At 37.4% G+C, this 16,037-nt stretch overlaps 1 protein-coding gene and 1 non-coding gene across 2 annotated transcripts; both read right to left on the bottom strand.

The window, feature by feature from the left end:
* Nucleotides 1-1,119: 1,119 nt before the first annotated feature.
* On the bottom strand, nucleotides 1,120-14,010 carry LOC146488120 (uncharacterized). Its single transcript, XM_085121259.1, has 16 exons — nucleotides 13,982-14,010; nucleotides 13,563-13,690; nucleotides 11,372-11,557; nucleotides 10,594-10,717; nucleotides 10,024-10,202; nucleotides 9,313-9,531; nucleotides 8,860-8,886; nucleotides 8,028-8,165; nucleotides 6,543-6,653; nucleotides 5,268-5,456; nucleotides 3,816-3,953; nucleotides 3,259-3,348; nucleotides 2,608-2,763; nucleotides 2,182-2,279; nucleotides 1,851-1,993; nucleotides 1,120-1,247 (listed from the first exon to the last, which is right to left on the bottom strand). Coding segments are annotated over exons 1-16 (1,959 nt in total). The 5' UTR covers nucleotides 13,984-14,010; the 3' UTR covers nucleotides 1,120-1,216.
* A 1,458-nt stretch (nucleotides 14,011-15,468) lies between these two features.
* Nucleotides 15,469-15,541, bottom strand: Trnai-aau (transfer RNA isoleucine (anticodon AAU)). The gene has a single exon. It is a non-coding gene; the product is annotated as a tRNA-Ile (tRNA).
* Between the last annotated feature and the right edge of the window lie 496 nt (nucleotides 15,542-16,037).

Here is a 16,037-nt window from a genome sequence, read left to right on the forward strand (position 1 = left end):
ACACTACAATTCAATACGGAATACAATAATCTTTCCATCCAATCACCCTTTAACAAAACACAAAACAACACTAAACAAGACCAGTACAATAGGAAACTACACGAGCATAATAAAATTAGAAAACATACCTACTCAACACAACACAACACAACACAACACAACACAACACAACAAACACAATAAAATTCAATACAATGCAATAGAACAAGACAACACATGAACATCACAACACAACACAACACAGCACGATACGATGCGGTACAGTGCGATGCGCAGCCATACTTAATTATAAATCTGGACAGTGCTTTTCAAAATATTTTGGTTATCAAATGTTTTTTTAAGAATTTCGAAACAATTTTTGTTTCCTCGCAACAGACCTGTTTCCAAAAGAAATGTTTCCTTTTCACGAATTCGAGACCAGAAAGGAATGAACTTATCGCTCGATGTTTAGCTTTTTTCACGGATTTGAGACCACTAACACCGGAGTGAACTTTTTGCCCGGTTTTTGGCTATTTTCACGAATTTGAGACCGGAAAGCAATGACCTTATTGCTCTCTTTTAGGCTATTTCCTTGAATTTGAGGCCAACAAGGGGTGAATTTATGACTTCATTTTTGGTCAATTTCACGACTTTTAGTCATTTTCGCAAATTTCAGTCCAGAAAGGAATGAACTTAGGTGCTCTAAATAGTATCAGTTTGTTATAAGCAATAATTGCTCAACCCTATGAGGACCTGTTTTTTTTCTTCTGGGGCCGGATTTCCGCCCCTCACCCTCCATAACTTCGCAAGAATAAAAGTTATAACAATGAGAATTGGAGCAGAGATAGTACTTCCAAAGTTACAGAAAGTAATTTTTCTTCATATTAAATACGGATTTTCCCTTTCTTTCTTTTTTTTTTTTTTTAAAAAGGCCTTCCAAAAATTCAATAAACAGTAACCGATGAAATAAAATTGTTCCAGATAAATTGCCTAAAATTTATTGAAGGAAGGTACAGGATGTTTGCTGAAATGACAAAAAAAAATGTTATTCCGGTTCAAAGCCGCCAGGGAAGCATTCGCCCCCTACGGGGTCTAGATAGGGTTAATCAAAACAACAACAACAACAACAATGCAAACAAATTATTTACTTGGTTTTACTCTAGTTTATTGGTTTATTTTCCAGAATTAAGAGATCACTGGATGCAATCAGATATAGAATTTGGACCAGTAGGTAAGCTCAATCCGCTTCATTATTCCCCTCTGCGCACCTGTTAACAAAGATGGAAATAATAATAAAAAAATATGTTGAGAAACCTTAAAGGATTGTTGAGAGAATACGGTCAATAGGGTTTTAAATAACGAAATGTTAAAGGTTTGATGGGAGGGACTAGGAGGGTGAAAGGGTAGTGGAGAGGGGTGTGTGTGGGGTGAGGGCAAGAGCTGCTAAAAGTCTCCCGTTCCTGGTCCTTACTTGAGGGGTTTTGCCTCATTATTATTGGATTTTCTGTTAGTCTATAGTGCTTTTTACCCATCTGCGTCGTTTGGCTTATTAACTCATCTGGGGTTTTGTTTTTCACATCCTTTTCCCCCAAATTGCCTGCCTCGTGATTTTAAGGGGTTACTGGAAACGTCTGGACTCGACGACACTGGAATAACATGAAGCATCTGATTTACTAAACTGCCGTATTTCCAGTATTTCATTTACTTTCACGGCGTTACTCCGGTGAAGAATTATCCAAATAGCGGGAGTTGCTCTTAAGAAAAAAAGTAAGCGTCACTAGAAGTTATCAACAATTTTGATATTGCAATGAACGGAATTTCTATGATTATCAACCGTCAGAGATTAAACACTGGGACTTTGATTTACCAACCTTTTAATAGCGTCACAGCCATAGAGTTCAACCCTCATGCAAGGGTAACTGGCCTGGACAACAATGATCTTGACGTGCCTGGCTGTGACTGGATTGAATGTGTTCAACACTGGAGTGAAATGATCACAGTTGCCAGTGAAAACCTGTGAAGACACACACAAATGAAAATAGCTCATATTGATCAAATAGTGGTAAAGGGGGGATTATAACACGAGCTCCGGTCTTACAATCTAACACGAGGTTAGTATTTTGTTGCACATGTAATTGAAATATCAGAAATTATGTAAATCTCTCTAAAGCGTAGCCCTTTTTGCTTTTAGCATGAAATTACCTTGTCCTTTCCATTTTCTTGGTACACCTGGAAGTTGGATCCATCGTCGCTGAAGGCCAGTTTGTATTCCTTGACGTGCTCATGAAAAACATCTCGACCTTAATTTAGAAAATTAATTATGGTAAGTACCGTAGTTAGTTAAGTTATGATCATGTATCATTAAGGTGGAAACATACTGACGACCTTAAGGCATTGTACAGGAGCAAACAATGACTCATATAATGCAAATTCCAAAAAGTAAGTTAATGTAAACAGGCCGGAATGCCGATGACCTCGACGATAAAAAATATCCACGCTTAATTGTGCATCTATATTCTAAAATTATTTTAGAAAATCGTGATGTACTGTGAAGTAAAATCTTATTTAGTCTCTACCAATCTGTCTCGCAGAAAACGATCTATCACGGAAAAGTCCAATTTTTGTCACCTTGTGTTGCGATGGCTCTGATTCTCTTTGTTTCGCCGAGATCAACCTGTAGCCACTGATTCTCTCGCTCGTTCGCGCACCACGCTCCAATCCTTTTGCTATTTTGATCGTCCTCAAAGTAAAGGCGAGCGTTGTCCGCAGATGCTCTCCAAGTACCTAATGAGAAAGTTTGCAAAACATTGAACATTTCTATTTTTCTTTGGTTTTGGTTTAGGCTGAGTTGGATGTATAGCAATGCCCTTCTTGTCCACTAACAATTAAAGACTAAAAGTGTACAGGTGACATCACCAATAGAATACAAAGGGTTATTACCGTAATATATCACTTATATCACTTACTGGCAACAAAACATGCTCGATACTGATCAGCCGGGCAGGCTCTCTCAGCGATAATTGCAGAATTAACCATTCCAATCAAACAAGATTGTTGGCTCAGTAGCAGATTAATTTGTTTGAAACTTATCCTATGAACACTTTGGGTCAGTGAGTATATGCGGCAATTCCGTAATCTACGACCAGCTGAGACACTTGTGTAAAAAAGTACTAGTCATTGGTTATGATTAGAACTGCATACTGAAACAAAAGAAGAAATCATGATCATGATGTGCCTTGAATGGAGTTTACCTATGTTTTTAAATTATACTCAACCCACCTGGCTTATACTCTGATGAGGCGCTGAAAGCACTACCAGGCAGTTCGAAGTTTCCCGGCCATCCGAGGCCAAGGCCGTCGGAGCAGGAACCTATATTAAACAAATAAACTGGGATGAACGGCGAGTCGGAGCAATTATCACAACGTCTTGAAAGTCTTACTTTCTAGCGAAACTCTGTTAGATGCGTTTCGTGAGGTAAATTTTTGCAACTATGATACGCTGGTTGTCTAAATTATAAAAAAAAAAATTAAAAAAAAAAAAAATAATAATTTTTTTAATTATAAAAAAACGATAATAATAATCTTTATTAAAATATTCCACACAAATTGCTATTCACAAGTTAACAGTATATAATAATAATAATAATAATAATAATAATAATAATAATAATAATAATAATAATAATAAAAGTTGAAGGAGGTAGAGGTAGTGTTTTGTTTGTTATACTTGACCTCAAAAAAAGTGAAGAAAACGTTTTTTTCTCAGTGGACGAACAGGAATGTACTATGCTTCCTTATTGCTACCTTTAACAAAATATATTGATTTCATGTTTATACCGTCGGGCTTGAAAGGCTTGGAATCACATCGTGTCTTGCAGCTGATACGGCATGTTCTCTCAATCCAGCCATTTGTGACACAATCGCCCTGGGCAGCCCAGTCTTTACATTCAATGCGCTTGTCAATGCACTTCATTCCTAAGAAAGGAGATCACTGTAATGATAAACAAGTTTGAGTTGTTTGACCTAGTTCTAACAGGTCTCAACTGATAAGAAACACGTTAAAAGACTCCATGTCTATCAGTATGACCATTGCAGAGGTGTCGTATTGGTGTGAACTCTCGTCTCTCACCAGTGATCTGTGTTCCATTCCTGGAATTGATCCTATGCGTGAATTGAATATGTTACTGGTTCTCATCCCTACTCTGTGGGTTTTTCTCCGACTACTAAGGTGTTTGAGGGTAATCTTTAATGAGGATGCCAACATCACAAAAGTGGTTTACAGAAGGGTCCACTAAAAATCACCAAGAACAAGTAAAAACCTAATTATAGAAACAAGAAATTAAAAAATGTATATATCCAAGAGTTAAAAGTAGAACTAAAAGGATCATAAAATGGCTTTTGACAGTCCACGTTTAAAAGCAGTCAGTGACTCTGATTCCCTTATCGCGGGATCTAATCTGTTCCAGATTTCTGAACTAAAAAGAAGTGACGACGAGTGGCCCCATTTTCAATTGGCAGTGGATTCGTGAATATTATTTCTAGACCTGGTATAATAATGGAAGGCAGGAAGATCTAATATAAGGCGAGCAGCCTTATTTTGCAGCACTTGTAGCTCAGAAATCAAAGAGGCATTACCTCTATCACCCCAGATTATATCCCCATAATCAAAAAGAGGTAAAATAAAACTATTAAAAAAGTAACTCTCGCGCTAAGGGGCAGGCATGACTAAATACGCCTCAATAGACCTAACGTTTTGCTAATTTTGCTTCGGACAGACTCAATATGATCAGACCAGGAGAACCGGTTGTTAATCACAATACCCAAATACGTATAAGGGTCTACGTTATCAAAAGGGGTGTCATCAGCAGAGATACAAATTGAACAAATTCAACTTGGGCGAAAACTACTACCTATTAACAGGAGTTTATCCCTGTACAAAGACCAAAATTTTCCAAATTTAAATTCAATCTGAACGAAAAGCCACTCTGTGGATGCACCACTGAAATTCCCATTTTGTTTTTCATTTATTGCAAAGAAGTTTCCTTCCCGTTACTTTTCTATTTCGTTTTTATTAAAGAAACTGTTGCCACAATTTTAGCTATTTTCCAGCTTTGTTACACTTGAGCTCAGAGTGAGAGAGATACATCCGACCAAAAATGCGGTTATAGGTTGCCTCGATGACACAAATGGTTGTTGCAATAACAAAGCGCAACATTCAATACCTAACACCGCCACTTGTGGTTCACACGTGAAACTTATGGAAATATACCCATGGTGGAACACACCCACCTGCGGCAGTACTGTTGGGTGATATCGGTGGATTGGTGATCGGAGCTGATGTCGATGGTCCATTGGTTGGTGGAGCGGTCGTTGATTCTGTGGTCGGAGCTGATGTCGATGGTCCATTGGTTGGTGGAGCGGTCGTTGATTCTGTGGTCGGAGCGGTCGTCGGTTGTACCGTTGGTGGTGTAGTTGGATCTACAAAAAGCACCTCAGTATAATGACCTTTGCAGTGCAGAGGTGATTTTACGTGGTAAAATTATAGGTTGCATAATTGCTTTAGCAAATGTACAACTGCAAGATCGTGTACAGACGTGTAAATACGGGGATGACTGCACAGCGTTTGAAAGTATACCAATTGGTGAATTATCAAATATGAAGGAAGTACTTGATGGCCTTCAGAACTGGGCAACTACAAATAACATGCTGTTGAACCCAAAAAAAACCAAGGACATGTGGATCTCGTTTTCTCGAAACTCTTTCAAGCCGGAACCCCTGCAAATAAATGAGTCATGTTTGGAGAGGGTATAAAGGTTTAAGTTACTGGTGGTATGGCAACAGGATAACCTGTGTTGGAACTATCATGTTGAACAGACGGTAAAGAAAGCCAGCAAGAGACTGTATTGTACTAAGATACGTCTACTCCTCGAATATGCATCCCCAGACTGCTGACAGATAATCACTGTTTATAGACATAGAAGATAGCTATAATAAGATCTGTAGGTAAACGGGAATTTTTACAGTGAATGTTTCAAAATGATACAAAGTTTCATCAAAAGAATGAATAGATGTGAAAAAATAAAATAAATTAGTTTCTATTTGCCTAATTTTAGCTGCTAAAGTAATATCTTTATGTAATTAATTAATCAATCAGTCCAGTATAAGGCTTATTTTGTTGATCTTTCCTGTAAGCGAACACCTCCTGTAAGCGAAAACTTTGTCGTGCCCCAAGGGTGCTCACTTACGAGAGAGTTGACTGTATTTTCTAACTCAATAGATTTCGGAAATAATTTCCTTCCTGAAACTTGAAAGAGAGTTATATCTAAACCAAAGCTATAGATTGCCAGAAACTTGACGTCGTTGCCATGCGTCCCTAGGTGTTGTTTTTTTCTGCCCCAAGGGTTTTAGTTCATTGTTTTAGAAAAAGAACCCAACAAGCATGGACAGTAAGAGTGGACCAAGCATTAAAAGATTGTCCAGTAATAGGTTGCATTTTTGGCTTCTCTTTTTCTTTCAATCCAGAATCGTACTCATGTATAAGGTAAAAGGTCAAGCATTACTTACTAGTGTTGCAGGTTTTACAGGAGTGCGGACAGTCTTTCTTCACCTGATCAGATGTACATTGCCCTGTACATGCCCACATTATACAGTCTATTTTCGTGTCCATGCAGCTGTCTAAAAAAACAATTAGCTTACTATTTAACAAGTGTAGTATATTCTTTACAATAAAAGGCAAACGTGGGGTAAAATACGATAGCCAGATTTTGCCAATTAAAGGGAAATATCGTGACATAAATATGACGGGGGGGGAGATGGGGGGGGGGGGGGGGTCTCTTTCGCTGTTCTTAAAAACGATATGTGGTTGTACACAGGCGAGTCGTAAGATGAGAAAACAAACCAGCTGTCAAGACCGGGGGCACAGTCACAGAAGCTTTCTAGAAATCTTGGGATAATACATTCATTTGGATTGAATTTGAAGAAAGTTTTTTGCTCATTCAGGAAATGTTAAAATATCAAAAAAATGCCGGATTTAGTGTTTCATTGCCTTCGTACGCAACGTTGCAAATTTGTGTTTTGGCTCAGCCACTCAAACGAAGGGATTGTTTCCTTTTTTAGCTCATGTTATATTCTAAACCGAATTGATAAGTAGTACATCCAAAGATATTTCCTTTCAGATCCACAACGAGACATGATGAGGTCATATGACGCAGTAATTAGGTCATGTTTGCCAAACGGCGGCCACCTTGGATTTCTGAACCACCAAAATTGAACGAAAAGAAATCAAAAGCCACTGAAAGCAACTGAAAATAACAGTTAAAGGAGAAGTTGGCGGTAATTTGCATTTTTTTTAGCTTCTTTCTAGGATTTTTACAGAATATTCAGTGCCGGTTTGACTGCTTGAAAATAAAACTATCCTCTGCGTTTTTGCTTTAAGGTAAAACATGGAGTTTTGAGTGTTGCCAGTTTTTTTTTTTTGGCTTCTGTGATTGCTAATACTTTTCCTTACCTCTAAATATTTTTTAGGTCAAACTTTTTTTGCGTAGGATTGTCTTGAACGCTATTGTTCACAAAATGCTGACTGAGCCGTGCCATTCTGTGAGAGCGAAGTAATCTTTTCTTTCCGTTTTTGTAGTCTTCGATAATACTTTTTTAGCCTCGTTTTCAAAACATATAAGGTATTACAATTCAAACTTGTAAAGTATGAGGCCCAACTTTGAAAATCTAAATGGAATTTACCGCAGCGAACATCCGGGATACCATTGTTCTATAATTTTCTTCGTGCTTCTATTAAAAAGTAATGGACGACAGGTTCTAAAGAAAGTATTTAGCACCTATATTGTAATGTACACTACACTATCCCCCTCACTAAACAACACCTATATTACAATGTATACTACACTACACTACACTACACTACACTACACTACACTACACTACACTACACTACACTACACTACACTACACTACACTACACTACACTACACTACACTACACTACACTACACTACCATCCTATGCTATAGTAATCGCAATAAACGTTCGACCTTACCGGAGGAGCACAGGTTACATGTTTTCTTGCAGTGGTAGACTAAGGCTTCGTGTTTCAGACAAAATCCAGCTTTTTTCCAGCCTTCGCAATCACTCGTATTCGCTCTGTCCTCACATCGTTCTTGCTGCGAATCGTGGTCTGCAAAAAGGACGTTTGAGAGTGCGTTGTGAAAATAACCCTTGACGTCTTCAAGCGATGGTTTTTCCTTTTTTTAATTTCGATATCATTGCCTTCATCTATTCATTTGTTGTCTTATTTCTATTAATTGTGAGGTTTCTTGATGGTGAAAAATGATACATGTAATAAAGCAAATTAGAGTAACTATTGTCATTACCATAATCATTGTAATTTTTCTGAAAAAGCGTTATTGTCGAACGGAAAGTAAAAGTAAAAAAGGAAAGCATTTTTTTAATTCATGGTTATTATTAAAGCTAGGAGCTTGTGGAGCCGTATACATCTATTTACCAAAATTTTAAACAAACTGGAGATAAACTTCTTAAAAACCCCAACCGCATTGAGTCTTACCATAATATCTACAAAACGTGACTGAGAATTTGAACAAATACCTACCCAGTTAGTGGTCAAAGAGCGGACGCAAACCTGGGACCTCCAGATCACGAGTCCGCGTCTTTAGCCACTCGGCCACACCTCCTCCCCTGATCGAATGAAAATTGTACTTTACACAACAAAATTTGAATTAAAAGGTTTACAAAAAGAATATGTGGAAACCGCCGTCCCTTTTAAATATTTAATATTTACAATTAACCGTTCTCAGTTCTCAAAAAACAAAGATTAAAACCAAACATACAAAATATAAACAAACACAGCGTACCTTCTCTAAAAACAGATCTTTTACTACCTGTTGAGAAAAAAAAAAACAGCTCATCTGTAAAATAATTCCTGGCAAATAGCACCCTAACAGCAAGATGAAGAGTACAAGAAGAAGAAGAGGCCAACGAAGAAGAAGAAGAAGAAGAAGACGAAGAAGAAGAAGAAGAAGAAGAAGAAGAAGAAGAAGAAGAAGAAGAAGAAGAAGAAGAAGAAGAAGAAGAAGAAGAAGAAGAAGAGGGGTAGTATAACAGAAACAAGCAGTGATTAGTAATTTCACTATTAGTGACGCTTCCACTGGGTTTAAACACAACCCTAAGAAATGCACTAATGGTACTGTTTATGGCCCTTTCGGAAAATTCTTTTGGATGGTATTTTGCGTCTTGTTTCAGGTATCCAGATCAATTAAGTTAAGTCAAATTATACTACCATATTTTGATATGCCTCACAGTCTCACCGGAACATTTGTACATCCTGCGCGCCTGCAGTGCATCATCGTCACTGAGTTTCACATACGGGGTCTTTCCGTTTAGCTGTCCAATGGGCTCTAGTGTCTTTTTACCATTTTTAGAGAAGGCAGTCCATGGGTAGTGCATGATGGATGCATAATCATAAGGGACTCCATAGTCCACCACCTCACTTCCGTACACCTTCTTTTTGAAGTTATATTCCATGTCTGAGAAACAAACCAAACGGAGTCGTTACGGGAACTTTTCCAAAGAAATGATGAAACAATCTAATCTCTTACACTATTACTTACCAACCGAATAGCTTAATAATGAACTAATGAGCTAACGAACTCAATAACTTACTAAAGAACCAACTAACTAATTTAGTACCCTAGGAAATAACGAACAAAAAAACAACTGACAGCCTTTTCAAACTTTCTTAAACATAACGCGTAAACTTGCAAACGAATGGATTTTAAGTGTAATGATCTATTTTTCGTTGAAATTTATCTAATTGTTTGAACAATAAGAAATTTTCGGATATTTATCATTTCAAAGCTGGAAATTCTCTTGTGGATTAACTAATATTTACTATTTTCAGCTGCATCTCATTTGAGGAGAGTGTTCCTTAAATGTTCCCCAAAATGCATTGGTGCAAGCCTACTTAAATCATTACCTTATTTGCTCCTTTCATATTTAGAGTCAAGAAGTCATCTTACCATCTAAAATGTTTTCCCAGTTGATCTTTAAGTAGCTATCTCTATCGGGTCTGCTCTGCTCGTGCCAAAATCCAATAGCATGTCCGATCTCATGGGTCATCACGTGCTTGTACTCACATCCATTTCCGATGGAGAGCCACGTTTTTCGACCGTACACTTTACCAACTTCGCACCAGCAGCTGCCAAAGAAGAGCGGAACGGAAAAAAAGCTCACTTAGCGATTGAAAGATGTCTCATTTCATTAGTCTTTAAAAGGTCCATATATCTATCTCAAGCATATTTTATGTTTTTGTTTCTGATCTTGTACAGTTATTGGTAATTTTAAAATTCAACAAGAGTGTTAATATAAATATAGTATGGGACTTTCAAAATAAACTGAAACACTTTTGTACCCGCATTGGGTAGTTGCAGGTTGCTAATAAAGCAGAATTTGATTACATATGCCGCCTGTTGGATGTGTTGCAAATAAACCTTTCTTCTTTTTCTTCTTCTTCTTCTTCTTCTTCTTCTTCTTCTTCTTCTTCTCTGCAAGAGACCTTCACAGTTCGAGAAACAGATTAATGCCCTTACCCGTTTCCTCGATGAAACCAGAGGTATTCCTTTTCAGTTGTTCTCTTCACAAACCTGAGGCACGTCTTACTTTCCCACTCGGCAATGGCTTCCATCGTGGTTCTTACTGCACGATCCATATTGGCTATAGATTAAGATTTTAATTTATTAGTAGGCGATGGTACTTGCTAACGGTGAAATTAATTTTAGGAAGAACTCGACAAGTGAGTTATTTTGATCGGCTGAGAGTATAGTCAACACGAAGACACGAAGACGATTAAAACCAAAAAACCCTTAAAAGATACCAGAATTTCATTTTCGTGCAAAGTTCAAATTCATTTCACCCCAGATCCGTTTCCCTTCTTATGCTACTAGACCCAATTTCCCTAAAAAAATATGCCAAGATAAAATAAGTTTAGTTAGGAAGTCTGGAAATCGAGAAGCAAAAACAACAACAACAAAACCAGCAATAACAATGGCAACAACGATAACAGCAACAACAGCAACGAAAACACTGACAACAACAGCAACAATAACAGAGAGAACGATACCAGCAGCAGCAACAACAAGAACAATAACAAAGACAACATTAACAGAGAAAACACCAGGAACAACAACGACAACAGCAACGGAAGCAAAGGAAGGAGGAAAGCAAACAGCAAGAGTACCAGCAACAACTGATACAAGAACGGCAGCCATGTGAAGAAAAGATGTTACGCGCACAGGTTTGAGATTATAGAAAGGAATGTCGGAAACAGTTTTTCCATATTGATTCTTTGTATAACCAAAGGACACGTACCCACACTGCAGTCAAATTCGTACGGGATGACACCATTGGGCCACTTTATCTTTTCATCGTTCGTTGCAGCACGTGTTGATGACCCTTCCGGGTCTCCAAATACAACATTGTTCATACGCTGTTCTTCTGTTAACTTAATGTCCCCTTCATAAAAACTGGACTTGGGGTGTGGGCTCGATGAAACATCTGCAAGAATGTAGGATTGACATCTTGACTTAGTTAGTTAGTGTTTCCTTTTCAACTTATGTTTAAGAGAAAATGTGAAGCTTTCGATAAACTTGTACGTAGCAAAAAATATGCTTGAAGTCAAACGTCTTATAAAATATCTTAATTTGCGAAAACGTACCTCTAGAATCTTAAATTTTTAAGGAGAGTAAGCCTACGTTAATTTTATTGATACGTTTCACTAACGGAAAAACTTCATACTTATACATTAATCCTATTACAATATTCACTCTAACTTACGTCAGACCTCACACCTAAGGCAGGTCCGTGCAACTTACATTAAACTACCTTTTTTCTTTTCTTCATGATTCCTCTCTTCTATCTATTTTTAACCAGAAATACAATGGGAAATGAAAAAAAGAAAAGAAAAGAAAAGAAAAAGCTTCGATTCTCTTTTCTTTTTGTATTTCCCATTGGATTTCTGGTTAAAAAATAGAAAGAAGAGAGGGATCATGAGCAAAAGTTTATAAAAATTAGTTTGCTTTTCCTCTCCCTCACCCCCCCCCCCCCCCCCTATCAGGTGCATATTAATTTGTTCTGTTTTTCCAAGTTAATCGTAAAAGAACTGCTGAGCTCAGAACGAAATTAATTGTCCCATATTTGTTTTTTTGTCTTCCTGGAGCAACGTGTTCCTTAGGATATCATTAAGTCCAGCGAGGGAAAGTCCTTTAGCCTTTTTTTCCTCGCAGTTTTTTTTTTGTTTGCAACTTAAAGGGTACCTTAACTCGAGCTGCCACTCAGGGTTGATATTGAGGGCTTTTTTTCAGGAACTAATAGTATTAGAAAGCCTAGATTTCGCCTTTATACCTTGAGCTTTAGGGATGTTAGGCTTTTAATCGGATTCTCGAGATCTGTCATTTTGTGTTGGATTTCGCTGGAGAGTTTCATAACATTAGGAAGATGTTCCATACATAGCCATGATGCGCATGAGGAATGAATCTTGTATGAGAAATATATTTAAAACGCTGTCTTGCTAAGGCACTTATGTTGTAAAAGTTAAACCTGAGTTCCAAAAACGAGGATTTGAGAGAGTTAAAGGGAGTTGGCGCTGTCATCGCCCACTTGTTTTGTGGGATCATAGTTCATGTTTTATTTCGAGCCCCCCCCCCCCCCCCCTTAAAAAAATTCTGTCTTCCAATAGTTTTCCTTAATCATGTTTTCTTGTGACGAGCCCTAACTGAAGAAGATTTCAAAAACACCAAAGCACCCCGGCCCAAGGATATTAGATTTCTCCAAACGATTCTAGAAAAGGCTGACCATAATAACTCTTGCTATAGCTAGTGATCGATTTTAAAGCTTAAAACAATACTTTGTTCTACTTCTTCGCCTTGCGAAAATATTGTTAAGCAATGAAAACGCAGTTGAGGAACTTTCAAACAAGATAAAGGACTGATGGTGATGGTATCTACTGAAGTACTGAAAGTTAGTATACTATTGCCTGGCTTCTTAGGTAAAGTAAAAAAAAATCCACTTTCGGATGTGGTGATACTTTATGCTCATGTGTTCGGTCACTTAACTCCGCTGCTGCTGCTTCCTATAAGGTACGTATGTGCCTTGCTAGAAAATCAGCAAGAATGGTGTACTAAAAAGTGTACTTCATTCGATCGTGTGATGTTAGTGGATAATGCAATTGCAAGATAGAATAAAGTGATGTTTCTGGGTAGCCTTAAAAAGGGTTTCTTCTTTTCTTCGCTTTCCAAAGTTGTTATATAAATTTGTTACTCTGACCTTTTTCATGTTTTTCCTCCTAAAGTTTTACTTCAGTTTTGCTTTAATAATTGACGTATGGCTGGCCATAGCTCGCCTAGATCAGCAACGGTCAGTTCATTGAAAGTAATGACTTTCAACAATAATTTAAAAGAAGCTAAGTTGAAGTTAAAGTTGATAGTTCTCAGAAAATAGGACGGGGAGATGGGTGGGTGGACTGCAATCAGTCTTATTTATAAAGAACGTTTAACAGGCAAACCTTTTCCAAAATTGACGTCAAGAATCTGCTCGAAGGCTCCTTTCTCTGCCTTAATTTTCTCTGCTAAAATAAGCGCTCCAAACATCAAAAGGAACAGATTAGGTCTCATCTTGAAAAGGAAGCTTTTCCTAATAGCAGAGAAAAAGTTGTTCTAGTTACTATATTGGCAAACTGAGAAAAACAATAATAAATAAAATTAACACAATTTCTTTCTTCTTCTTGATTAATCTTGAATATGAGTGTAAAGTACATGTAGTAAGAGGCGATTAACCACATACGAAAGGAAGGGTTAGTTTATGACTATGTAAGTCTGGTGTAGCTACTTACAGATATATTTTGAAATGTATGGCCCTTTAACTTATATAATCTTTGATGATTATGTATTGTATGATGAGACTTTACTGAAACAAAAAACTTACATGATTCTAGTACCTTTCAAGAAGTTCTCGAAGAGTGTCGAGGACAGTGAAACTCTTTTTTTTATTAAACAACTATTTATTTGAACAGTTGATATTCTGGTCACCTGAGAAAAATGATTTGTCTTTTGTAAAGGAGACTGTGTTTTAAATCCACAGCCAATGATTACTTTTTGAGACAAAGAACTTGGCTTTAATTTCATTTTGGCTAAGACAGAAATATCGTTTTCTTTCAGGGAGCGCAAGGGAAAGCAAACACAGAAGTTCTATGTACACAGCTACTTAAATCAACGGGAGACAGATTAGGAGAAACAAACGTCACGACACACCAAAGGGAACCTGATACAGTTAATAGCACTTTGCGCCTTCAGCAGAAAGAAAAACTCGATGTATCAATAGCGATCAGGTTTAGTCAAGTTAGACATTTCATTCGTTATCCATATGTCATATGTAGGTGGAATGTGATACTTGTATAAATTCGAAGAGGGAAAGTCAAAGTATCATCAACTCAGCTGGCTTGTGCTGAAATGCGATACCTTGGTGGTAAAGTCCTAGCAGTATGCAGGATGCTTGTCCCATTAACCTAGTTCAATGGCCTTAGTTCCCACGATTCTCCTGCAGCTCAGTAGTAGAGAATCTGAACTAGGAATTGGAAGATCTTAGGTTCGCCTTTTGATAGGAGCCCTCCGATTTCCTTTATCCGAGTTTACCTGTGTCACTCACTGAGAAATGCATCATTCGCAATTACAAGTCGTTTTGCACATGACCTCTACATTAGAAATCGTTCTGTTTTTAAAGTTCCAGCTTGTTTTGGTAAAGAAATGAACCGTATAGACTGGTCATTAAAACTCAACAACAACAAAATGGTGGTTAAAAGTGTGCACCACGTTATGCCAGAAAGCCATGCCTTAGAAAAATACTGATAGACAGTCCCTATATCAGACTTGATTAATTATTCAGGGAGGAAAGGAAATTGCTCTTGCAGGATTTTAGACTTTAGCTCTCAATGATTTTTATTCGAGCTCGACTTAGCTTGCGCTCTCGAATATTACTGAAAGATGGAGGAAGAAACAATATATGTGTAAACAGCCATGCTCAGTACGCTTTTGCTTGAAGAGCTATATGTACACTGCATGCAGCTTAAGATTTAAGAGTACAGCGTTAGAGTTTATTTTTGTTCTTAGATCATGTTAAAAATTCTTCCCATGTATCTCTTTGTTACAGTTACAGTTTGAGTCAGTGTTTTAGAATGATTATTGATTATTACATTTGGATAACAAATAGAGTTAACCGTTTTTAAACATCAATCTTTTGTTGCTAGTCAGAAATTTCCATTTAATTTATAGCTGTTAATTCAGATAAAGAGAGAGATGTAGCTTTCTTAATTACCAATTAATTGGCCTCAGTGGGAAACATCATATACATTTTATCATATCATCTGAAACTCAGAGACAACAGTAAGTACATAAACAAATATATTGGAGTTTGTCTTCTCCTAACAGGAGTCGAACCTATGTTCTTCCGATTATTATTTCGGATGCTCTACCACTGAGCTACAGGAGACGCGTGGGAGCTAAGGCCATTAAACTAGGTCCATGGGACAAACACCCTGCATACTGCTAGGATTTGAATGTCAATGTGTGGCAAATGCGCAATGAACTAAATGTGATAGTACAATTAAAGCCTGGGGAATGAATGAGAATGATGTACTAGTATTCAGTAAATGAGACAGGCAAACGTTTCCCAGGACCCTATAGAAAGTAAAGGTTGGCCATATTGCCTCTAAGTGCGTTTTATATGAAGCGAAGTAAAAACCAGAACAAAAACAAAAACAAAAAAGCAAGGCCGTGGTTTTCTTAGGGTCATAAAATAAACAAGCCTTAGGTTCGATTTCTGATAAGATGCACTAGGATTTCCTTTTTCGTAGTATTTCTCCAACGGGTATGGTTCTTGAGTTGTTTTGTTAAAAAAACTAATTTGTCTGAATATAGCGAAGAATCTAAGAGGTCAGACATGAATACAGGTATTGGAAAATAAGTCTTAAAAGGGGTTGTTATAC

The sequence above is a fragment of the Pavona decussata genome, unplaced genomic scaffold, assembly GCF_977016875.1.
Source record: "Pavona decussata unplaced genomic scaffold, jaPavDecu1.1 SCAFFOLD_11, whole genome shotgun sequence".
NCBI lineage: Eukaryota > Metazoa > Cnidaria > Anthozoa > Scleractinia > Agariciidae > Pavona > Pavona decussata.

What these genes read in the sequence shown, in the direction of transcription:
- LOC146488120 (XM_085121259.1), bottom strand. An exon ending in TGACGTCAATTTTGGAAAAG is followed by an intron (nt 11,558 to 13,562) that starts GTTTGCCTGTTA and finishes ACATTCTTGCAG; the next exon opens with ATGTTTCATCGAGCCCACAC. An exon ending in CAAGCCTTTCAAGCCCGACG is followed by an intron (nt 3,349 to 3,815) that starts GTATAAACATGA and finishes TGTTTAATATAG; the next exon opens with GTTCCTGCTCCGACGGCCTT.